Genomic DNA, 24,047 nt, shown 5'->3' on the forward strand with positions numbered 1-24,047 from the left:
AGCAGTGCATTTCTCACTGGGATTCTGTGCTCTCCTCCACCAGTCTGCCTTCTCCAGACGCCGTCGTCTTGCCTCTCTCTGGGCAGACGATTGCTTTTTGCCTTCCAGACTTTTCTCACTAGTCAGGAAGTTGCACTCTGCTCTTCGGTGGACGCTGCACCTGCCTCTGCTGTCAGGGTCCAGAGCTAAGGTGACTCCTTCAATCCCTCCTGACCTCAGTACACATAGCACTGGATGCTTCTTTAGAACCTTCCTAAGGCAAGCCACCAGGGTCACACAGAGTGGACCACTTAGACTCACATTCCCACTTCCTTTACTCTTCGCACCTTCTTGCACCTAAAAACTGCCTGGAATCACTTCCCTCCGCCTGAAATACGTCTCTTAGAACACGTTTCTTCAGTGATGACTTGACGGTGGCAAACAGTTTTGTCTGAAAGTGTCCTTACCCCCCTAGTTTTAAAGAAAGTCTCACTGCATGCAGTGCAACATCCTCCTGCAGCCCAAGCAGGCAGCTCTGCCGTCCTCCAGCTCCCACGGGCGCTGTGAGGGACTCAGCTGCCAGTGGGTTCCTGCTCCTGAGTCAGTGTCTGCTCTTGGCTACTCTAGGACCTTCTTTGCCTCTCACTCTGTAGTCCACTATGATGCTATCTCTGGTAAATCTCTTGTTTATTTCTAACTTTTTATTTTGCCATTATTTCAAACTTACAGAATAACTGCAAGAGAAGTACAAAGAGCACTACTACGCCTTTTCCCAGGCTCAACGACTGTCTGTGTCTGGCCCTGTGCTTCCTTGTTCTCCGTCTGTGTGCACGCGTGTGTGCACACCACTCCTCTAAACAGTGGAGGGTGAACTGCAGACATCAGGCCCCTGCTCAAGGCACTTCCTGTCTATTTCCTGAGAACAAGGCCCTCTGACGTAGCCACGTGCACCCCTTAGGATCAGAAGATTACTGTTAATATACCACCTAGTCCATAGACCATGTTCAGATTTCACAAACTGCCCCAAGCAGAGCCTTAAAGCAACTTCTATTTGATGTGGTACCCAGCCCAGACTGCGCACTGCACCTACTGTCACGTTCCTCCAGGCTCCTCAAACTGGAGCAGCTCCTCAGGACACTTGTCTTCCCAACCTTAACATTTTTGAAGCACGCAGGTCAAGTTTTTTGTAAATTGTCCCTCAATTTGTGTGTCGGATGACACAAATTTCTCACAAGTAGAATCAGGTTATGTACTTTTGGCAGGAATGTCACAGACTTCCTGTCACTCGATTAGGAGACCCATGTGGAGGTTTGTCCCAATCCTGACACCTAAATGTCAATCAGTTGGTTAAGGAGCTCTCTGCCAGGCTTCCTTCCCACTGCAAAATTACTGTTTTGCCTCTGTAATTAATACCAAATTGATGGGGATATTTGGAGACTTAAGTAAATACCCTGTTCCTCAACCAGCTTTCACTGATGAGTTTCAACACCCACTCACAGCATTCTGGCTCCATCACTCCTTCTACATTTATTAGCTGGCATTCTAATGTAAGAGCTTTACTTCTCCCTATTTATTTGATATAAATGCCATGAAACACTGAAATAAATATGAACTCAACAAATATGAAACAAAAAATAAGAAACAGGCTCTTATTTTACTTGAGTTACAATCCAAACTATCATTAATTATTTTGATGTCAAACTGCCCCAGATGGAGCCAGTGGAAGGCCCTCTGAACTGCACCCATAGCTCTTTGAAATGTGGTGGGTTTCTTTTCATCCATTCGTTCTGGGATTTGCTATGTCTCTTGAACTGAGGACTGGTTATGGAAGTTCCCTGACCTCCCTCTGCTCTCCTGCCAGAGCTCAGATAATGCATTCGACTCTCCTGCTTCTACTTTCCCTTTTTATTTCTGTAGTCTGTATTCTGGATAACTTTACCTCTATCTTCCAGTTCTCTAAATATCTCTTCAACCGTGTCTAATCTGCTGTGAAACTTATTCACAAAAATGTTCAATTTTAATTCTATTTTTTATTTCTAGTATTTTTTGAAATCTGCTTATGTTTTACTCCTATTCAAGCCTTTTATTCTTGAAATAAATCAACATCATTATTTCATATTTGTGCCTCAAAATCCCATCACCTGAGCATCTGTGGGGACTCTGCTGTCTGGGTGCCTGTGTGCTCTCACTCGGGCACTCTATTCCTGTGTGCTCACTCAGGCACTCTGTCGCCTGCGTGCTCGCTTGGGCGCTCCATCTCCTGCGTGCTCGCTCAGGCGCTCTGTTTCCTGAGCGCTCTCACTCGGGCACTCTGTTTCCTGCACGCTCTCACTCGGGCGCTCTGTTTCCTGTGTGCTCACTCAGGCGCTCTGTCTCCTGCATGCTCGCTCAGGCACTCTGTTTCCTGCGTGCTCGCTCGGGCACTCTGTTTCCTGCGTGCTCGCTCAGGCACTCTGTTTCCTGCACGCTCTCACTCAGGCGCTCTGTCTCCTGCGTGCTCGCTCGGGCACTCTGTTTCCTGCATGCTCACTCAGGCGCTCCATCTCCTGCGTGCTCGCTCAGGTACTCTGTTTCCTGAGCGCTGTCACTCGGGCACTCTGTTTCCTGCACGCTCTCACTCAGGTGCTCTGTTTCCTGTGTGCTCACTCGAGTGCTCTGTTTCCTGCACGTGCTTGCCTGAGTGCTGTTTCCTGCATGTGCTAGCTCAGGTTCTCCGTTTCCTGTGTGCTCACTGGTCTTGTTTGCTTTACGTGAGCAGCTCCTTCTTTTGGAACTTTGCCAATATTACTTGAAAGTTGAGATAAAGAGGAGTTCCTCCAAAAAGAATTTTTCATTTGCTTCTGTCAGATGCCTGGGGCAACTGCCAGCCAGGAACCGCTCACAACTAAACTCTCGGCTTGAGATTTTCAGATTGTACAGGCTACACAGGACTCCTCAAGAGGGTTCCCTCTTCACTCAGTGCTGAGACGTGAGGCAGGAGTTTTCACTCTATCTGGGGGGCTGAGCAGGGCTGGGAGGACATTGTCAGTGGCCCACCCTAACACTGTGGGGGAGACCCTGGAGGCAGCAGTATCACAGGGTACAACCCGCCAACAATGCTGCGGGGGAGCCCCGGGCTTCACCTCCTCATCTCCAGCTCTGCAAGGCAGAGAAGACCAGGGCCAGACAAAGCTCTGAAGGTGAAAACCGGGCTGCAGTTCTGCCTCTCTCCAGCCCCACCATCCTCGGGCCCTCGGCCTGAGTATTTCTTCCTTTTATTGCCAACTTGAGACATCTAGAAGATGCTCTGTGAAGACTCTGACTAGCACTCTCGGCTGTTCTCAGCACCAGGTGGAGTCTGGGTACCTAACCCACCATGTAACCAGGAAGAACAGCTTTCCCATCCCTCTCACTCGCGGAGACTGAAGGCGTGGTTCCAAAGCACATCCCTCCTTCAATCGGCCAGATAAAGCCGGCTTCCCAGCTTAGCATCATGGCTGCCCCGACATGAGCAAAGCTGCTTTCCAGCCTCCCTCCACAGCTGTGTTCCACTAACATGAATTACTATCCCAGATGCTTTCCCTCATGCCCTCAGCGACAATTCTCCCATCCCAGAAGGCTTATTCCTGGTCTTTTGCTCACCCGAGCCCCTGGGACTCTGCCTCCTGTACCCCAGCGTACAGGTCACACCCCTCAGAGCAAGCTCTCCCGTCTGCCTAGCAGTCACAGTGCTGCAAGGCCTGGCGCATGGGCAGTGTGTGGCTGCGTGGGACCCTCACCTGAACACACTTCACGTTGATGCCAGGACGCACGTGCCATGCGTGGCTGCGTGGGACCCTCACCTGAACACACTTCACGTTGATGCCAGGGCACACAAACTTCCTCCAGATCAGGTTGGCTCGACTGTCCCCACAGGTAATGGGGTACACGATCTCTGCCTCCAGGTTCTCCTCCTCTTCAGCCATCTTCACTTCTCACAAAGTGATTGACAGGGAAAGGGAAAACATAGAAAATCAGTTACAACCCCTGCAAAGCACTTCCTGCAAAAGCACAAACACAGCTGCCAATCTGGAAACTTAACGAATCCAGGAAGGACCAGGACAGGACCCAGGTGGGGAGGTTCTCATCAGCCCTGAGTCAGAGTCTCAGATCAATTCACAAAACCAATTTAACAACAGTCATATTAGCATAATTACATTAAACTATGGTCCAACTGAAGAGCCATTTAAGGAAATAAAATCAAACTTTACTTGGAACAATTCTAGAGAAAATTATTCTTGATGTTTTAAAGTTCTGAGGCCTTTAACGTCAGGCAACAGGAAAACACCAAAGGAGCTAGGAAGCGTTTTCACTACCATTCGCTGATGGTAACCAACAGAGCTGCCAAGCTGGGGCTCTCCCCACCTGCCACAGGCGAGGCTAGTGCCATTCCAGGCAGAGCCAAGCCACCAGGAGGCCCTGGAAGCTGGGCCCCCACCACGCATGGGCCTATCTGCGCAAAAGCAGCGGAAGGGCCTGTGAACCGTTACCCTCTTGATCGGAGCACCGTCTCTGTGGGGAAAACCACCTCCACAGCTGCTTGCAGGCACTGGGTGAGAAGGCTGGCTCCTACCTAACACGGCTTCCTTGAGCTGCGATGATGCTGTGAAGGCAGCTGCCGCAGCTGCTGCCGCATTTTCTGTCTCCATGTTATCTTCTGTGAGGTCGCCCCTGGAAAGGAGGGGGAGAGAAACATCAGCACACCCAACAACGGTGGGCCTTGGGCACCCTCTGCTGCTGCTTCTGCGTTAGTCTGGAAGCCCAGTGGCCGTGTGCGTCAGGGGACCTTGCGCTGACGGTCCCTGTACTGCTACCCCCGAGCAGGGCTTTCTCCAATGGTCTCTTTTGTTCATGGCTGTGTCTCTGGTACCCACAACAGTGCCTGGCATGTGACACCAGCACCGCATGCTTGTGGAAGCAACAAATGCGTAAGTGGGTCTAGTGAATTCTTTAATAAAGTTTCTTCTGTACTAAAGTCTTTTATCATATTATAATGATTTCACATGGTTATAGAAACTACCGAAAAATATAAAATTTTAGAAAGGAAGAAAAAAATCACCCATGGCATAAACAAATCAAGCAGAAAGGCAAAAGGTAAAACCATAAAAGTGTTCAAAGGAAAAAAAAAGAACAACTTTAAAATATTTCAAAGTGGCAAAAGGTTTTCTTATACAATACAAAACCAAGAAATAAAAAAGATGATAAATTTGCCTTAAAAAATAAAAATAAAAACCTTCTGGTGGGGGGACACCAATTTTTCTTTGAAAGAACTAGGGGGAAATGTGTCAACACGAGGAAGACAAGCAGCTCACTTCCCGGAGTTCCAGAAGGAGCCCCCCCCCGGTGTGAAGCCCAAAGTGAAACGGGGAGGCCACAACCAGAGACCGTGCAGAATGGGGGCAGCCCGAGGCCTCTCAAGAGCAGTGCAGAAGGAGACTGCTCCAGCAGCCACAGCACCACCAAGTGGGCGTGACAGACATGAGCCGTGAGGTGGGCGTGGGTGGATGTGTGACACCATGAGGGGTGTGCCCACGGCCTGGAGGGCGTGCACCTCTGACCCAGGCACCCCCTCTAAGAACTAACCCCGCAAAGAAGACGTGCTGACCGTCTGAGACAGGAGGCTAGTCTGGCTTGTGGAACCCGGGAGCCACGTGGACAGGACAGGCTGGGCCCCAGGTGTGCTCACGTGACCACTGAGTGTGCGACATGGGCATTCTTCTGTCGGGCACCACAGTGCAGGAGGAGGTTTGCTCATGAACAAACACGCTCTAGGGAATGGCACATGGTGTCCAACAAGTCCCTCAGCAAACACCCACGCCCGAGGCCTCCCAAGAGTGGCCGCTCTCCCACCAGCACGGCGCCAGCGCTCGCCTGACCAGTGGCCCCAGCCCAGGGTCTGGGGTAGAGACTTCAAGGACACAGCCCTGATTCCCCACAGCTCACCACACCCTCCCCCGACTGGGAGGAACAGGGACCCAAGATAAACAGCCAGGGCAGCCACCTGTTCTGGGGGACACTGAACCAGGGAAATACTGCAAGCCAGGAGCCAGTGCAGACAGCATGGGAGACCCCAGGAGACATGCAGGGTGCGAGCCAGGCAGAGAGGCAGGGGCCTCGCTGCCATGCTAAAGGGTAGGAACTGACCCCGAAGGCAACCGGAAGCCTTGGGATCTTTAACAGAGGAGAGACGTGGTCAGACTCCCATTTTAGAAGGACATGTGGCAGCGGAGCAGAGGAGGAATTTCAGGGGCAAGAAATGAGCTGAGAGAGCCGGCGACAGACTGAGTGTGAACCTCAGCAGAGGACCCAGGGCCACTGGGAGAGTCCCCCTGTGGGAGGGGACACACCGGACTCTGTGGGCGCTGGGCTGGAGTGTACGACACACTTGGGGTGACTGTGGGACGCCCAGCTAGTGTCTGGCTGGGGGGCTGAGAGGTGTAACCCACATGCTCAGACCCCCGGGGGCAGCAAGGCAAGGCCACAGGAGCACCCTTGAGGTCCCTGCAGTCACTGCCCCTAGGGTGGCCAACCACCTCAACTTCTAGCACCACAGACCAGGTTATAGCCTCTGAGCTTCCTATAAAGAAGTCACAGTACAGACTCTTTGGGGTCTGGCTTCCCTCCTGCCAACAGGTCTCGAGGTTCACTTTTGCTGTGTGGAGCCGCAGGACTTCATTCTGGTGGTTGGCTCGTTCCGTTCTGTGACTACACCATCGCTTGTTACCCACTGGGTAGATGTTTCTCACAGCGGATTTGCAGCTCAGCCTAGATCAGGGCTTGGCCCAGACGTGGGGTCACGGTGAAGCCCTGGCTGTAGAGGGGATTCCACGGGAAAGGTGACAGTGGTAAGTGAGGAGGAAAGAGCCTTTCTGAGCCCAGAAGTGCCAGCATCTAAGCAGCAGCAGAGAGAGTGAGGCCCCAGGAGAGAGGCCACCATGGAAACAGGGAGGGGTGGCCTGCAGTGCTGACTGTTCTGGCTAAAAGATACCTGGGGATCTGCCAGAGACCCCTGGGGAGTATTCTCAGGGCGAGTGGGGGTGGTCCAGGCAGTGGCAGCCGTGGACGCAGGAAAAGGAGCAAGAAATGCAAAGGCTTGGAGGGGGGGTCAGGCGGGAGGAGGAGCTCCTTAGGGAGGAGAACAGGAGGCCTTGGGGACCGTGGGCGGCACTCAGCTCCTACAGAGAACCCGCCTACAGGGATCCGGCTGCCCAGGCCCGGAGGCTCCTCTCACAGCAGTCTGTGTCATCACCCCAGGGCCTGACTGACCTCTCGGAGCACTGGGCCTGAGGCTCTTCCCACCCAACTCCTCCCATTGGGTCAGACGGGCACCACTGTCCCCTACACCCCCCCTTATCCTTCCCAGGTGCTTCTCCCAAGGAGCCTCCCGCACATCTAACTCCACCTGCCCCACGGAGGACCTGCACTGACAGCTCAGAGCATCCTTGGGAGCAGCCAACTGTCCACGAGAGGCTGCCCTCTCGCTTGCTGACGACCGCTCCTCTGCAACAACAGCCCCGGAGCACTGGGGATGCTGCCCAGTCAAGCCGCTGCCCTCCAAGTCTCCGAGGCTGTACTTCACCTCACACAGGCCAGAAATGAGAGCCGACGAGAAATGCCTACTTGGAATCTGGTCTGTGGGGCCATGAAGAGTCACTCTCGCATGAAGAATAACACCGACGGGGCCGGCCAGGCGGTGCAGCAGTTAAGTGCGCATGTTCCGCTTCTCAGTGGCCCGGGGTTTGCTGGTTTGGATCCCGGGTGCGGACATGGCACCACATGACAAGCCATGCTGTGGCAGGCGTCCCACATATAAAGTAGAGGAAGATGGGCATGGATGTTAGCTCAGGGCCAGCCTTCCTCAGCAAAAAGAGGAGGACTGGTGGCAGATGTTAGCTCAGAGCTAATCTTCCTCAAAAAAAAAAAAAAAAAGAATAACACTGAGAACATCAGCACTCCAACGGAGGTGGGTAAACTCAGAAAGGGAAGCTGTCCTTTTAAGCCAGAGCTCTGGGAGGTAGAGCAGATCATGACACAACAGGAGAATGTGCTCCTTACCACAAGAGAACCAGGACACAGGGTCAGAGTCAGGAGTGGGAGATAGGAAGAGAGCTCAGCAGTTCACAAGCCAGAGCCATGGCCCCTATCACACACTGCATGCAAGTAAGAGGCCACAGCCATCCACAGCGATGGCTCCCACCAAGACCAAAGGGCCTTCCAGGGAGGCAGACACAAGGGGCAGAGGTCACCGCCGCCCGCCTGCCTCTGTGCCCGCCACTTTGCACACACTGCAGGAAGGAATCCTCCACCACTCCTGCAAGAAGCCAATTAATTGGCATTTGCAGTTCAAACTTCATTCGAAAAACATCCATTTTACTTAAAGCAAATGTCTGTGGGGACGGCCGGCTATCTACACAGTGCTTCTTTCTTCTTCCTGGCCTTGGCCACGCGCGCCTGTGGACACGGCAAAGCGTGGGCGGGAGACAGCCCTAGCATCAGTGAGGAACATTCCCAAGTTCTCTCCCAAATGCCCAGGCAGGAGAGAACCCAGCGCCCACAAAGTAATTAACTCACTTCACTCCCCCACCCTTTCTTAAACATGCAGCCTACAAATCTCAACTTTTAACTAGCAGGATAATAGATAAAACTTCCTGCAGAAAAAGAAGATAAATATCTTCAGGTCCTTTAAGATAAACCTCCCTCCGCTGCCAGCATGCAGTTTTCCTCTCAAAGGAGGAGGCACACACACAGCTTCTCCTTCCCTCCATCAATGACTGACCCACACAGGCAGCACTTCAGTATCGTGGCACTATGACCACAGGATGCAGCCAGGCCCTAGGAGGCTTGCAGCTCCCACGCCTGCTGCTGGAACCTTCTGCCATGAGGACAGCAAGGCAGGTGTCCTGGAGGGTGAGAGCCATGTGCAGAAGCCCCAGCCATCCCAGTTAGCACCCCAGACACTCCAGTGAGGGCATGCGAGACCACCCAGCTGGGCCAGCAGCACAGGCCTGGCCAGAACCACTGCCTGGCCAACCCAACAACTCCCAGGAGCAACAAGCAGGTGCTGTTTGCTTTAAGCCATTAAGTTTTATGGTGGTTATGCAGCAATGTACACAGAACCGCACCAAAAGTGGGGCACTGCTCCCCACCCTGGGAGAAGGCAAAGAGATGTCAGCAGGGCCAGCCAGGGGCACGAGTGGCTGTAGTAGGCTTGGAAAAGGGACCCTGGGCCATGCAGTGGGGGACCAGCTGGCAAAAATGTAAGCCACTGTCACTGAAGGTGGAAAACACCCTGACGGACTTGCGTATGGCTCTCATAAGGAAAATTTCAGGTGGAAAGCAGAAAGTGTCAACTGGCTCTTGGAGTGCAGATGACAATGTGTGGGAAGAGGGCAAGTCTCCTGTGGGATGCAGAATTTGCAGGGAATATGGGGGCCAAACTGTGTTACATCTCCAGTTCCCACCTGGCAAAAGCTTTTCAAACTTAGAAATGGCCTCAGAATAACAACCAAATCAAGGACCTGGCTGCAGGACCCTCTGTTCTACCCTCAGAAGTTTCTGGCCAGGAAAAGAGCTCTGAGCACCTCCAGGGCACTGTCCCAGCAGCCTGCCCCTCAAGGCAGAGAGGGTCCACCTCAAAGAACCAGGATGAGCAGGAACTGAGTATCAGAAGATATGAACATGTGCCAACACGGAAAGGTGGAGACCACCAACTAACACAGGACGAGACCAGAACAGACAGCTGCACACATGGTGCGGTCAGAGCTCGTCTGCGCGACTGGAAGGGCTGGGGGCTGTGGGGTGCCGGAAATGTCCTAGTGCAGTGTCCCACGTCCATGTCATACATGTATCGTGCATTCACACGTAAACAGACCATGTGGAAGGACCTGCTCTAGGGTCTTAGCTGCAGGAATCCTGGGTGTAGGAACGCACCCTGCTTTCATTTTTGCTTATCAGTATTTTCTCATTTTCTACCCTATATATTTTGTAATAATAAGCTATTTTCAATTTTTAAAAATCTATTATAAACTCTTCAGTAAAATGGTAAATTAAACATGGGATAAGATGATCATTAACCCCATTTATGCCCCAAAACCCCAAACCTGGAGACCTGGGGGCACTGGGTGCCTCTGGCAGCAGGAATGAGAGGAGTCAAGATAAGAAGACTTGGCTGAAAGCTGGGAAATGAGCAGTTACATCCCCAGACCATGAACACAACCCCCACCCCAGATCATACAGTCAAACACTGTCCCCAGCCCCATCTGGCAGAAGACCCTAGGAGGAAAAAGCAGAGCCCTGTCTATAGGCCCCCGAGCACAGTTGGGGTGGGCGTTGCCCTAACAGGGGAGGAGCACAGAGAGAACCCAAGACCCTGGAGACAGGGTCTTTAGGTGGTAATCAAGGTTAAATGAGGACAGAAAGGTGTGGCCGCAATCTGAGAGGAGAGAGGGAGAGAGAGCTCTCTCTTCACCATGTGAGGACACAGCAAGAAGGTGGCCATCCCCAAGCCAGGAGAGTCCTCACCAGAAACCGAACTCTGCTGGACCTTGATCTTGGACTTCCCAGCCTCTAGAACTGTGAGAAAATAAGTTTCTCAAGTGTCAGCCTCACCATCTATGGCATTCTGTTATGGCTGCCAGAGCTGATCAAGACACATTCTCTGGGGAACCTGACCAGCCCAAGCGGATAGACCTAGAGATGCTGATACCGATGGCGCCCCCCAAGAAAGGCCTGAATCACGTCACCCTACGGCAGTAGCCACAATGTTGGGGGCTGCAGCCGGGAAGACCCCATCATGGGACTGGATCCACTTGGAGGCCCCTTCCCTGCCAGGCCAGGAGCCTGGGTGGGGTGACTCAAAAGCTAGGCTTGACCGGGACCAGAGCGTCTCCACAAGAGCAGCCGTGGGCTGGGGCTCCTCAAAGTGCCCCAGGACACCAGGAGGAAGCAGCTGGACCTGTTCTGAGCAAGTGTCACTTCTGCCACACTGTGCATCTCAGCCCGTCCCAAATCCAAGGGAGGGGGCCTGGTCAACCCTCTTGGTCGGGAGTGGGAGGTCACTGCAGAGCATGTGGACTGGACACGCTGGTGTCACTGTCTGGAAATCTGCCCACAGCATGTACACAGACAACATACCTACTGGCAAGGGTAACTGGAGAATTTAGGTGGGAAAATCCAATCACAAGGTCCTGCATTTCCACAGACACGGTCACACGCTGTCAACGAAGCAGCTGAGGATCACATAAATCGAACCAGGAACCAACCAAGAGCTAAGCCTGCCTCCGCCCTGCCCACAGGAGGGCAGGTAAAAGCATCGGTCCCAGAAGGAGAGCTCCAGAGCAACAGAGATGAAGGCAAGGCCGTCCGGAGGCCCAGCCGGACCACAGAGCAACAGCAGCAGACTGCGCAAAGAAGTGAGACCCTGGTGTCCTCTCTGCGGCAACAGGAACCGCGGCTGTGGCCAGGCCCTGGTCTAGTCCTTCCTCGCAAAAGCTCGCAGACGGCGAAGAGGCCAAAGCTCGCCCCTACTGTGATGACAGGCTGAGGTCAGTGGGAACACGCCACACACGGGACTGAGCACACGTGAGGCCAGCAGGACAACCTGCCTCAGCCCAACCCCTCCGGGCAGGAAGCTGAGGAGAGCTGGCCCCTCTGTCCAGGGCTGATCTGCCCCTTCACCTCAGCCCATCCAGCGAGGGGCAGAGGCAACAGGCAGTGCATGGGCAGGAGCTATTCTGCCCCACGGGACCATTCCAGCCACGGGGATGGCAAAGGAAGCCACTTAGGTCAAACATCAACTTTTTTCCCAACTAACATTCTATTTGGATCCCCCTTGCAAGAGATGGGGAAGAGAACACTCACCGTTATCAGAAGGAATGTCGAGAAAACCTCTGGCTCTTCATCTTCATTTTGAAAAAACGGTTCCCAATTGTCCCTGCTGTCCATCTTACCCAAAGAGAAACTATGTATTTTTGGAAATGAAAACCATGTGGCCAGGATGCAGGAGAAAAAGGCCAAGATGAAGTACTACCTCTCCTTCCTGGCTGGTGTGACATTTCTACTTTTCCTTCACACTCTCTGCTTACAAAGACCCTTGAGCCCAGCTTACAGTAACTAAGTAAAGGACAGTCCTGAAGTCCCCCCTTACACCATGCCCAGGATGCCCACCCAAGCCTGACCAGCCCTCAAAGGACAGAGGCCCGTCCTCACCCATGAGGAGCCAAGTTGGTCGTGACCAGTACAGTCTTCACCTCCTCCACGCCGCTGCCGTCCACTGCGGTGTCAGGTGTTGTCACCACCACGACCTCCTCCATGTGGACGCTCACATCCGGGGTTGCCATGGCACAGCTGAAGAGGATGCCCAGGACCAAACGCGTCACTCTGCCAGGGTCCCAAGTCCTGGAGGAAATAACAGGCAGAGCACAGGTCACAGGCAGCCTCTGCGTCCACACAGCACTTGCAGTGCCTGCAGCCGTATGCATCTGCGCAGACCCACCCTTCAGGCCCAGCCCGCCATCTTCGGACAGAAATGACGGCAAGAGAAGAGCTATTCCAGGGCTTCTGGTGCTGGTGAGGACGGAATAAGCACAAACCACCCGTCTTTGCTACCATAAGAGCTAAAATCCCTGAGCAGAAGGCACAGAGCTGCTGCAAGTGGGCCTGGAAACTCAGTGTCCACAGCAGGGGTCGGGGAAGGAGACCAGTCCAAGGAGACTCCTCGGGAGGTGAGTCTCCTGGTTTGTTACTTGTTCCTCTGTGCCCCCTGGCCTGAACTCAGAGGCAGCCCATATCCCAGAGCTGTGCACAGAAAGCACTTGGAGACAAGTTCCGTCTCTGGTCTGGGAGGAGGGAAGGGAAACCCACACAGGACACAAAGGGCGGAATTCCCTGCTTTTATTATCATTGTTGTCTTGCTGGCTCTGCCCTCCCACAAGCCCAGTCCCTGCTAAAACCCTGGGATGGCGGTGGCCGGGCAGGCACCTGAAACTCAGGGACTAGAGGCAAGTTAGTCCAAAGACCGTAGGGGTCCCCACTTGTCCCGCTCTCTGTCCTCTGACATGTGGCCCAGAGCAGACCCTGTCCCAAGGTGTCACAGCATAGAGGACACACAAGAGCCCAGGTATCCAGCCAGAGGACAAGGAAGGGGACTCTGAGGTCAGAGGGTACGAGGGAGAACAGAGAGGAGGGAGGTGCTGAAAGGGATTGCACCCTAGAGTGTACAAATGCCTGGGTCACTCCACAACTGTCCGTGTGGGAACTTGATCCTAAGTGGCAAACTAAAGGTTTTGAGAAGTGACCCCCAGGACAGATCCAAAGGGCTCTGCCAACGCTCTGAAGACTGATCTGATGGGAGGACCACCCCAGGAGGGCTGGGAACCTACAGCCTGAACCAGGTCCATTTCCTGCTTCCACAAAAATGGTTACATTCTCCCTGAGGTTTAAACAAGACCCCAAGTCTCACAACAATATTCAAAGTATCCAGAACGCAATCCAAAATTATTTGACATACAAAGAACCAGGAAAGTCTGATCAACTCTTAAGGGAAAAAATAATCCAGAGAAGCCCACTCCGAGATGACCACTGGAATCCACAGAGACTTTAAACCAGCTACTATACATTGCTTCAAGACGAAGCCAGACATTCTTGAAACAAATGGAAAGAGAGGAAGTCTCAGCACTGGCAGAAGTTATGGGCAAACAGAAATTTGAGAATTAAAAATATAATAACAGAAATAAAAAATTCACTGGATAGGACCCATATCAGAATGGAGATAAGAGAGGAAAGAGAGAAATAACAATAATGACATCAATAAAAATCATCCAATCTGAACAGAAAGAAGCTGGAAAAACAAAATGAACAGAGCTTCAGGGAATGTGGAATAATATCAAAAAGTTCGACATCTGTGTCATTGACTCAGAAGGAAAGAAGAAAAAATTGTGACGCTGGAAAGAAACTTAGAAGAAATAATAGCTGAGCACTTCCTGGATTTAGTTAAAGATATAAACTTACACACTCAAGCAACTCAGGAAACCTCAAACAGGATGAACTTAAAGAAATCCACGCCCAGATCATAATCCCATTGCTGAAAACCCAAGACAAAGTGACACCACCTCAAAAGCAGCTGATAAAACACACACATCACCTATGTGAGAACAACCCAGAGGACTTTGGAATTCTCATCAGAAGCGGTGGGGCCAGAGGCAGGGAAAACATCTTTAATGTGCTGAAGAAAAGAACTGCCAGTCCACGAGTCTACAAGTGAAAAAACCCTTTAGAAATGAAGGCAAAATAAAGATGTTAGCTCAGAGCCAATCTTCTTCACCAAAACCAGTAAAACCTGTAAAATGAATTTCTGTTTCCTGAGGAAGGTTAGCCCTGAGCTAACATCTGTTGCCAATCTTCCTCTTTTTTTTGCTTGAGAAGGATTAGCCCTGAGCCAACATCTTTGCCAGTCTTTCTCTACTTTGTATGTGGGTCACTGCCACAGCACAGCTGATGAATAGAGTAGGTCCACGCCCAGGATCCAAACAGGTGAACCTGGGCCGCAGAAGTGGAGTACGCCGAACTTAACCACTACACCACAGGGCCAGCCCCTGTACAAGCACTTTTATGGCAGCTTTATTCATAATTGTCAGAAGCTAGAAACAAGCCAAATGACCCTCAGTAGACGAATGGATAAACAAACATACAACAGAATATCTATGTTGTATGTCCAACCATACAACAGAATACTACTCAACAATTAAAAAAAAAATGAAACTAGGGGCTGGCCCCGTGGCTGAGCGGTTAAGTTCGCGCGCTCCGCTGCAGGCGGCCCAGTGTTTCGTTGGTTCGAATCCTGGGCGCGGACATGACACTGCTCGTCGAACCACGCTGAGGCAGCGTCCCACATGCCACAACTAGAAGAACCCACAACAAAGAATATACAACTATGTACCGGGGGGCTTTGGGGAGAAAAAGGAAAAAATAAAATCTTTAAACAAAAAAAAAATGAAACTATTAATACGTGCAACAACCTGGATGAATCTCCAGAGATTTAGGCTGAGTGACCTGCATGTTGTACGAGTTCATTTACATGACATTTTGGAAAAGGCAAAACTATAGTGATAGAGAAAAAAATCAGTGGATGCCAGGGGTTAGACTGTTCTGTATTCTGATTGTGGGAGGGGCTATACAAATCTATACATGTGTTAAAATTCACAGAACTGTTCATCAAAAAACCATAAAAGTTTATCTTACCATTTGAAAATCTTTTTAAAAAATTAAATTGGCAAAGAAAGCACTATTGCACCCTTGCATATATGGTCAACTGATTTTCGACAAGGGTGCCAAGACCATTCAATAGGGAATGGGGACAGTCTTTTCAACATATGGCATCAGGACAACGGGACAGGGACATCTACATGCAAAAGAATAAAGCTGGACCCTTATCTTACACCTTATACAAAAATTAACACAAAATGGATCAAAGGCCTAAACATAAGAGCTAATATGGTAAAACTCTTAGAAGAAAACATAGGAAAAAAAGTTCATAACAATGGATTTGGCAATGAATTCTTGGATATGACATCAAAAGCACAGGCAACAAAAGAGAAAATAAATGAATTAGATTCCATCAAAATTAAAAACTATTGTGCATCAAAGGACATTCTCAAGAGAGTGAAAAGGCTACCTATGCAAGAGGAGAAAACATTTGCAAAACATATATCTCGTAAGGGATCAATATCCAGAATATAAAAAGAACTCCTATAACTCAACAACAACAAAAAAACAATTTAAAACATGGGCAAAGGACTTAAAACAGCCACTTCTCCAAAAAAAATATGCAAATAGCCAGTAAGCCCATGAAAAGATGTTCAGCATCACTAGTCATTAGGGAAATGAAAACTGATACCACTTCACACTCATCAGGATGGTTATTATAAAAAAACACAAACCAAAAAATGGAAAGTAAGTGTTGTCCAGGATGTGGAGAAACTGGAAGCTCGTTCATTGTTAGCAGACAAGTAAAACGGTGCAGCTGCTGTGGAAAACAGTTTGGTGGTTCCTCCAAAAATTAAACATAGAATTACCATATGATGCAGCAGTTCCACTTCTGGGTTTATTCGCAAAAGAACTGAGAGCAGAATCTCAAAAAGCTATTTGTACACCAAGATTCACAGCAGCATTATTCACAACAGCCAAAAGGCAGAAGCAAGCTATGTCCATCAAGAGATAACTAGACAAACAAAATGCAGCCCATACACACCCACAAAGGGATGTCACCCAGCTTTAGAAAGGAAGGAAATCCTGACACCGCCTACAGCACGGACGAACCCTGAGGACGTTATGCTCAGTGAAACAAGCCAGGCACAAAAGGAGAAGCACTGTGTGAATGCACTCACGTGAGGCACCTTGAGGAGTCAAATTCAGAGACACAAAGTAGGATGGTGGAGCCAGGGCTGGGGGAGGGGAGGGAGTTGGCGTTTATTGGGGACAGAGTTTCCATTTGGGGAGATGAGAAAGTTCTGGAGACGGATGGTGGGGATGGTGCACAACGTGAATGTACTTAATGGCACTGAAATGTGCACTTAAAATGGTTAAGATGGTAAATTGTATGTGAATTTTACCACAATAAAAAACCCTTTTTAATCCTATTACAATAGAAAGACTTATCAGGACTAAATATAGACTACAAAGTAGAGAACATAAAAACTTTCTAGAAAAGAAACATTTTCAGACTTCATTTTATTTATACTTGTTAATGTGCGAATGACACCACCTGCCTAGCATTGTACCAAACAATGAGTGTGTCCTAGGATAGGAGCTGGGACATCGCTGGCCAGCAAACACGGGCACCCACCCAAGCTGGAGAGACAAGGGGGCCCGCCAGCACTCGCTCACCACAGAAGCTCTTCCAGAGGAAGCCATCCACGCCTGCCAGGCCTCTGAGCGCCCAGCAAGACCCCAGAAATTCAGCCTTGGGAAATGAGTAAGAAAAACCAAAGTGGAGCAAACTGGAGTGGAGGGCCTGCCGGGGAGCCCTGGCCCATCACACACCGCCTATCACTCCAAACAGGAGAGGGACTTGCACCTGGACAAGAAGCACAGCTACCTCACTGCTGCAGAAGATTTCTCTCCCGACCCGGCAACAGCCCAGCCAATGAGAAACACCGAAGCTCAGCCAATGAGAAACGCCACACCCCAGCCAATGAGAAACGCCACACCCCAGCCAATGAGAAACGCCACAGCCCAGCCAATGAGAAACAGTACTTTTCAGCCAGTGAGAAAGGCCACAGCCCAGCCAGTGAGAAAGGCCACAGCCCAGCCAGTGAGAAAGGCCACAGCCCAGCCAGTGAGAAACAGTACATTTCAGCCAATGAGAAATGCCGCAGCTGAGCCAATGAGAAATGCCGCAGCTGAGCCAATGAGAAACAGTGCATCTCAGCCAATGAGAAATGCCACAGCTCAGCCAATGAGAAACGCCACAACCCAGCCAATGAGAAACACCAAAGCTCAGCCAATGAGAAACATCACAGCCCAGCCACTGAGAAAGGCCACAGCTCAGCCAATGAGAAACAGTGCATCTCAGCCAATGAGAAACGCCACAACCCAGCCAATGAGAAATGCCACAGCCCAGCCAATGAGAAACACCAAAGCTCAGCCAATGAGAAACAGTGCATCTCAGCCAGTGAGAAAGGCCACAGCCCAGCCAGTGAGAAACAGTACATTTCAGCCAATGAGAAATGCCACAGCCCAGCCAATGAGAAACACCAAAGCTCAGCCAATGAGAAACAGTGCATTTCAGCCAATGAGAAACACCACAGCCCAGCCAATGAGAAGCCGCAGCCGCCCATCTGTCCCTCCCCCAGTGGACTTCCGTCTGGAGCAGCCCCGCCCTCTCCCTTTTCTCTATAAAAGCGGCTCCTACGTTGCTCTCTCGGTTTGCCTGCGGTTCACCAGGGTACCCGCCCGAAGCTGCAATTCTTCTGGTTATTCCCAAATAGACTCGTTCTGAGGGTAAGGTAACCGGTGAGTTTGGTTTTTAAGCTGACAATATTAAACACAAACACTAGTGATTAGATGCCAGGAACAAGAAAGTATTCCTCCTTTCCTAGTTTAGAGGATATAAACAACAAGCGATGGGAAGAAAGGCGGTGTAACAACATGAGGAAAGACACCATACTAGAGCCCTCGGCCGGTCCTGCCGTCCGTCCCCAGCGGGCAGCCCTCCGAGGCCGCCTTCAGATGCCTTTTCGCCAGAAAAGCCGCAACAAGGAATTCACGTACATAGACAGACGTACTGCTACTTCTAGAACATAACTTTTGCGTTTTAGATTTAGGCTTTGAAACAGAGTATTAAAGAAACATGAGTAAAAGTCCACTTTAAAACTGCCCTTATACTACCACTGATCCATGGTGCTGGTTTCTCAGCATTTAGCCACCTTGCCGAGGTACCTCTCTTTTCACCAGGTGGGCTCCGTCAAAGTCACGCTTCAACCAAAAGCTGCAGAAAGACAGGAGTCCACCTACAAGCAGTCCTTCTCACCCAAATTTCAAAACTTCACAAAACACTAAGCAGTGTAAATGCACAAAAATGAATTCTTGCCTCTCCAATGGCAACTGTATTAAGTTTTCAAAACAACACACACAAAAGGTACTTCACAGAAAGCAGTTCAAGTACCTGATTCGATGACGTTTAGACACAGGACCAGCACTGCAGCGGGCAATCCCCACGCCCCCGCTCCGGGAGGGCCAGCTCCCGACCGGAGCAGGATCCTCGTGGCCCCTTAACACACGGCGGAGCCGAGATCCAAGCCCCGTTCTAATCCCAAAGCTGGGGCTCCTTCCTAGTATGAACTGAACCCCAATTAATTTTGAGGCAAATGAGATATGTGGAAATATTTTTAAAACAGCATTTCTGGGCATAAATATGCAAAAACAAAACAAAAAGGCTAATGTGCAATCGGTATATCACATCCAGATCTAATTTCCCACGTCTTCTGCAAAATCACAAATATTTTCCTTTGACAAAAATACCACTAGAAACATAGCAGAAATCACATACCAGTGCCCCACAGGCATGATTTCTTCGATTTTCACATCGTTTCAAGTTTTCTGAAACGTGTCAGAAGAGGTGACCCCTGGACCCGGTCCCGCAGTGCTGCCTCTGCTGGAGAATCGGCTTCCGCAGCCCCGCCCTCCCCTGGGGGGCACAGATGCACCAGCTGCCCGCCTCGGCCACACCCTCCAGGTCACCCCTGCCAGGCTGCACCAGGCACGCGAGTGTCCAGCCCCCGATACACACGAATTTGTCTTCTGGCCCTGAAAAGATACTTGAGCACTCTCCCTTCCCAGTTCGGGCATGAAGTAGGTTATTCTTTTAAGGCCTAGGTTTGAATACAGTGTTATAAGTGTTCTAAATTCATAGAAACAGTTACATGTTTGTACATAAATATACAAATTCTTCCCCTGTCCAGAATGTCTTCCCAAAAAGTTTTAAGATACTTTTCTACGAAAAAACAATTTCTGAACAAGCAGTCTGCTTACTTTATCTTGTGACATTTGGGGTTTACTGAATCCATCTGATTTTACCTTAATAAGACTGAGGCACACTGCCGAGCAGTGTTGTGCTGCGCACTGCTGACGGGAATGTAAACTGGCGCAGCCACCACAGAAAACAGTATGGAGGTTCCTCCAAAGACTGAAAATAGAACTGCCACACGATCCAGCCGTTCGCTTCTGGGTACACCTCCAAAGGGAGTGAAGTCAGGGTCTGCAAAAGCTGTCCGCAGGCCCTCGCTCACTGCAGCACCGCGGGGAACCTGCCCGAACCCCAGCCGCGGCCGGGCGGAGGGGAGGGCGATGGGTGCACAGCCTTCACACATGGGAACCCCAGCCGTGGCCGGGCGGAGGGGAGGGCGATGGGTGCGCACGGCGGGACACAGCCTTCACACACAGGAACTCCTGCCGTTGGCGACACGGGCGGACCTGGAGGACGGTATCCTGGGTGGAATACGCCGGGCACAGAAGGACAAACACGACATGATGCCACTGACACGAGGGACCTACAACCGTCAAGCCCAGAGGAGCAGACACGGACGGCGGCGGCCACGGGACGGAGGGAGGCGGCGGGAGCATCGGCCAAAGATACGAGGTTTGGGCCGCAGGGGCCGGACAGGCCCTGGAGACCCACAGGACAGCACCCGCCCAGGCGAAGCACGCGGCACCGGACACTGCAAAGGTCGCTACGAGGGCGGACGCCATGCAAAGCCTCCTCACCACGAAACAGGGACAAGGCAGGAGGAAGCCTGTGCAGGCGCGCGCTGCGGTGACGGTTCACGGGCTCACGCGGATCTCCAAACTCATCAAGTTATGTACAGCTTTTTGTACGTCAAAAAGAGGGACACGTAACTGTAACTTGTTTCTGAAACGCTAGCAAAGAACGAGAACCAGAGTTCGTTCTATGGGTAATGGGCCCGCTCTGATTGGATTCCTACGAAGGGTCTATATGGATACGGTTCCCACCAAGGGGTCCGAATCAATACGGTTGCCACCAATGGGTCTGCATCAATCCAGTACCTACCAATATGTCCACATGGATAGGGTTCCTACCAATGGGTCTGCATGCACACGGCCCCACCGAGGGTCCGCAAGGTGGGGGGGCCCGCATCCACACCGTTCCCCGGGGTTGGGGGAGGACTCGCGTCCACACGGTTTTCTGCGGGGAAAATAACCCGTACCCACACGGCTCCTGGGAGGGGAGGCGGGGAGGGCCCGCGTCCACACAGCTGGGGGTTGGGGGGTGGGGAGGAACCGCGTCCACACGGCTCCCCGGGAGTCTGGGGAAGCACCCACGTCCACGTGGCTCCCCGGGAGTGGGTAGGGCCCGCGTCCACACTGCTCCCCAGGAGGACGGGGGTTGGGGGGAGGGCCTGAGTCCACATGGTTCTGGGAAGGAAGACCCGCGTCCACACGGCTCCTGGGGAGGAGGCTAAGGACCCACGTCACATGGTCCCCCGGAGCCGGGGCGAGGACCCGTGTTCACACGGCTCTTGGGGGAGGCCCGCGTCCACACGGCCCCCCGGAGCCGGGGCGAGGACCCGTGTTCACACAACTCTTGGGGGAGGCCCGCGTCCACACGGCCCCCCGGAGCCGGGGCGAGGACCCCTGTTCACACGGCTCTTCGGGGAGGCCCGCGTCCACACGGGCCCCGGGAGGGAAGGGAGGGCCGCGCCCGCCCGGGGCGCTGCCCCGCACCGCCCGGCCGCGCCTTCCGGCAAGATGGAGGCGGGCGCCGCCGCGACGCCGCCTGACGCGGGCCCGTGACGCCCGTGACGCCCGCCGCCGCCGCCCCTCCCCCGCTCCCCTCCCCCCGCCGTAACGTCCTGACGCTCCGCAGGGACCCCTGACTGGACGGCGCGCGCGGCGGAGCGGGAGGCCTCGCCGCGGGGGGCCGCGCGCGCTTACCTGGGCCGCGGCCGGGCCTGCGCGGGCGCCGGCGGGCGGGCGGCGGGTGCGCGGGCAGCGGCGGCGGCGGCGGCGGGCTCCGCTCCTTGTTGGGGATTCGGCGGCGGCGGCGGCGGCGGCAGCGGCCCGGGCGCGCGCTTCCTAGTGACGCAGGCGGCGGAGCCGCGCACGCACGGGCAGGGGCGGGCCCGGGGACTTGTTTGGCGCTCGGCGGGGAGGCGGGCGGCGCCGAGAAATAAGGCCCGGAGGGCCACGGCGCGCTTGCGCGGGGCGGGGGGCGGGGCCCGCCAGGACCATGCGACACGCCTGCTGGGTGCGGCACCCTGCGTGGGTCGTCCCAGGGGAACGTGAGCCGGGGAAGGATGCGTTGGGAGACTTGTTTAAGGGTGGGGGAAAATGCGTGAACAGGTGACGGACCGTGGATGCAGGTCGCCTGTCATCTGGAGGTGCGAAGAGCGCCCCCCCCCCAGAGCCCGCACAGCCTGCGCCGAGAGAGCGGCCGCCTCCGGGTGCTTCCGATCTGTTAGTTCGAGTCCTGCTGTTGTCACGTTTCATTTCCTATGGGACGCTCTCCTTTCTGAATCTGCACAGGGCCACGCAGTTCTTGGGAGTGGTTGACCCGGCCGCGCACTCCAGTGCTGCAGCCACAGGCCACATGTGGTCATTTAAGTTAAAGGTCCGTTTCTCAGTTATCACTGAGCTATAAAAAACACCCAGATATAGAGTTGAGGACGCTCTGAGAATTGCTCTCTTTTTTTAATAACGGGTAAAGGACTGGAATATAAAGCCCTCGGATTTTCCAGAATGTAAGAAGATAAGCATCACTCGGCTTTGATGAGTGCCTTTCTCGGGAGCCAGGTACAGCCACTCCTTGCTGTTTGATTGAAAAGTGCAGTGGGAGGCCCTGGGTGGTGGTTAGAGCGACTCAGCTGCCCTGCCCAGAGCCGTCTGGTTTGAGGCATCCTGCTCTTGGCCTGGGGCCTCCTGGAGGGAGCTCTGCAGCGGTGTGGTGTCAGGCATTTGCCTTAATCTCCCTGTGTTCCGTCTCGCCCCCTGCAAGGGACAGTCAGAGTGGGATGCAGAGGGTGGCTGAGGCTGTCCATTCTCTGAACAGGGTGGGCACCCTTGAGCTCTCCTGATGTGCCCACTGTCATCGCTCTCACTGTTCACAGCTGCCAGAAAACTTATGCGCCCACTGAAAGGCTGCCGGACCCCACTCGGGGCACAGAGAAGGCAGGAGACAGATGTCTTGTTTAGGACAGAGCCTGGAACGCTTGCCATACTTCAGCAGGAAGACCTCTGAAGCCGCTTCCCAGAATGTGAAGTTTTCAAGCAAACTTCATTTCAGTGATGTTATCGTTGGGAGAGTTGCACTTTTATTCTGTTTTCAGTAATGCAGACTGTACTCACGCCAGTGATGGAAAAGGGCTTTCTTTTTAAAGATTAGACTGTTGAGCCTATGTCAATACCGCTATTTTATTATCTGGTAAATATGAGACCAGGTGTACATGGTCTGTGTTTGTCATTTATCTGAATTTCCCTCTCCTCATATTCTGGAAATAAACGCCAATAAAGTCAAAGGGAGAAGGCCCAGTAGGAGACAGGAACCAGACCTGCGTGGCGGGGGGCAGAGAGCACGCAGGTGGCAGCGAGCCTGCACCAGGGGCCCACTGCTGTCTGGTCAGAGTGAGCTGTGGCCACAAGCTCCGGAGTCTGAGGGCACCCCAGACTCCCCAATCTCCTTGCCCAACCTCGCCTGTTTCTGCCATGGGACGTCAGACTTGGCATTTGAACCTTTGCTGACCTCTTCTGTCTCTGAAAGAGTGAGGTCACAGCAGTGGTCTCTGCTTGGCTGGCAGGATGGGTTGTTCATACAGGGGGTGGAGGTGGAGATGACCTGTGCACCTGGGACTCCCAAGGAGAGGGAGCTTTTGCTCTTGGCTTGTTAGAGAGAAGGGGAAAACATGCTCCTCCAAGCCACTGACTTCAGACCCCTGCCAACAGCCTGGACCCCCAAGAGGCTGTGAGGCCATGACGTCCTCACCAGGCCTGAGGATGCTGCAGGGGCGCCCCACCCTGCCCTCTGCTCGGGCTCTGCTTCCCACAGCGACTGACCAAACAGGAAGCAGGACCAAGGCAGGCCCCAGCCCACCCCGTGATGACCCTTCCCCTCCCTCTACGGCTCCTCAGGCCCCATGCTCCTGGAGCCCCTGTCCAGGGGAGGCGGCACATGCTCTGGATTTTACAGAACCACATGTGGGTGAAAGATGGGCTCAAGCACAAGACAGACCCGTGGACTAATATAAGAGTGTGAAAAGTTCACTGGTATGGTTTTAGATTCACATTGCAGCTGACTCTTAAGAAACTACCCCTCATCAAGCTTTGGTTTAGGATTGAAGAACAAGCTATTAAAATACGCTTTCCTTTTCCAGACACATGTCTGTGTGAGGCGACATTTTTTTCATATACTTCACCCATTCTCGTTAGTTTTTTTTTTTTTAGGAAAATATCATTGTTTTTCTGTTTTTTAAAGATTTTATTTTTCCTTTTTCTCCCCAAAGCCCCTTGGTACATAGCTGTGGATTTTTAGTTGTGGGTCCTTC

The 24,047-nt window shown here is 52.4% G+C and overlaps 1 protein-coding gene across 15 annotated transcripts in view; it reads right to left on the reverse strand.

Moving 5' to 3' along the window:
- The window catches only part of GMEB2 (glucocorticoid modulatory element binding protein 2), a 39,632-nt gene extending 18,057 nt beyond the window's left edge, over positions 1–21,575 (reverse strand). For 2 of the 15 annotated variants that reach the window (XM_070486308.1, XM_070486300.1), the window contains exons 1-5: positions 20,257–20,554; positions 19,570–19,965; positions 12,205–12,393; positions 4,488–4,668; positions 3,738–3,923 (exon numbers count right to left, since the gene is read on the reverse strand). In XM_070486308.1, coding sequence (XP_070342409.1) covers positions 3,738–3,923; positions 4,488–4,668; positions 12,205–12,393; positions 19,570–19,862 — 849 coding nt within the window. In that variant the 5' untranslated portion in view covers positions 19,863–19,965; positions 20,257–20,554. The other 13 variants (XM_070486301.1, XM_070486309.1, XM_044748574.2 and 10 more) reach the window with 13 other exon arrangements.
- Positions 21,576–24,047: the final 2,472 nt, after the last annotated feature.

This window comes from Equus asinus, chromosome 15 (assembly GCF_041296235.1).
Source record: "Equus asinus isolate D_3611 breed Donkey chromosome 15, EquAss-T2T_v2, whole genome shotgun sequence".
Classification (NCBI taxonomy): Eukaryota; Metazoa; Chordata; class Mammalia; order Perissodactyla; family Equidae; genus Equus; species Equus asinus.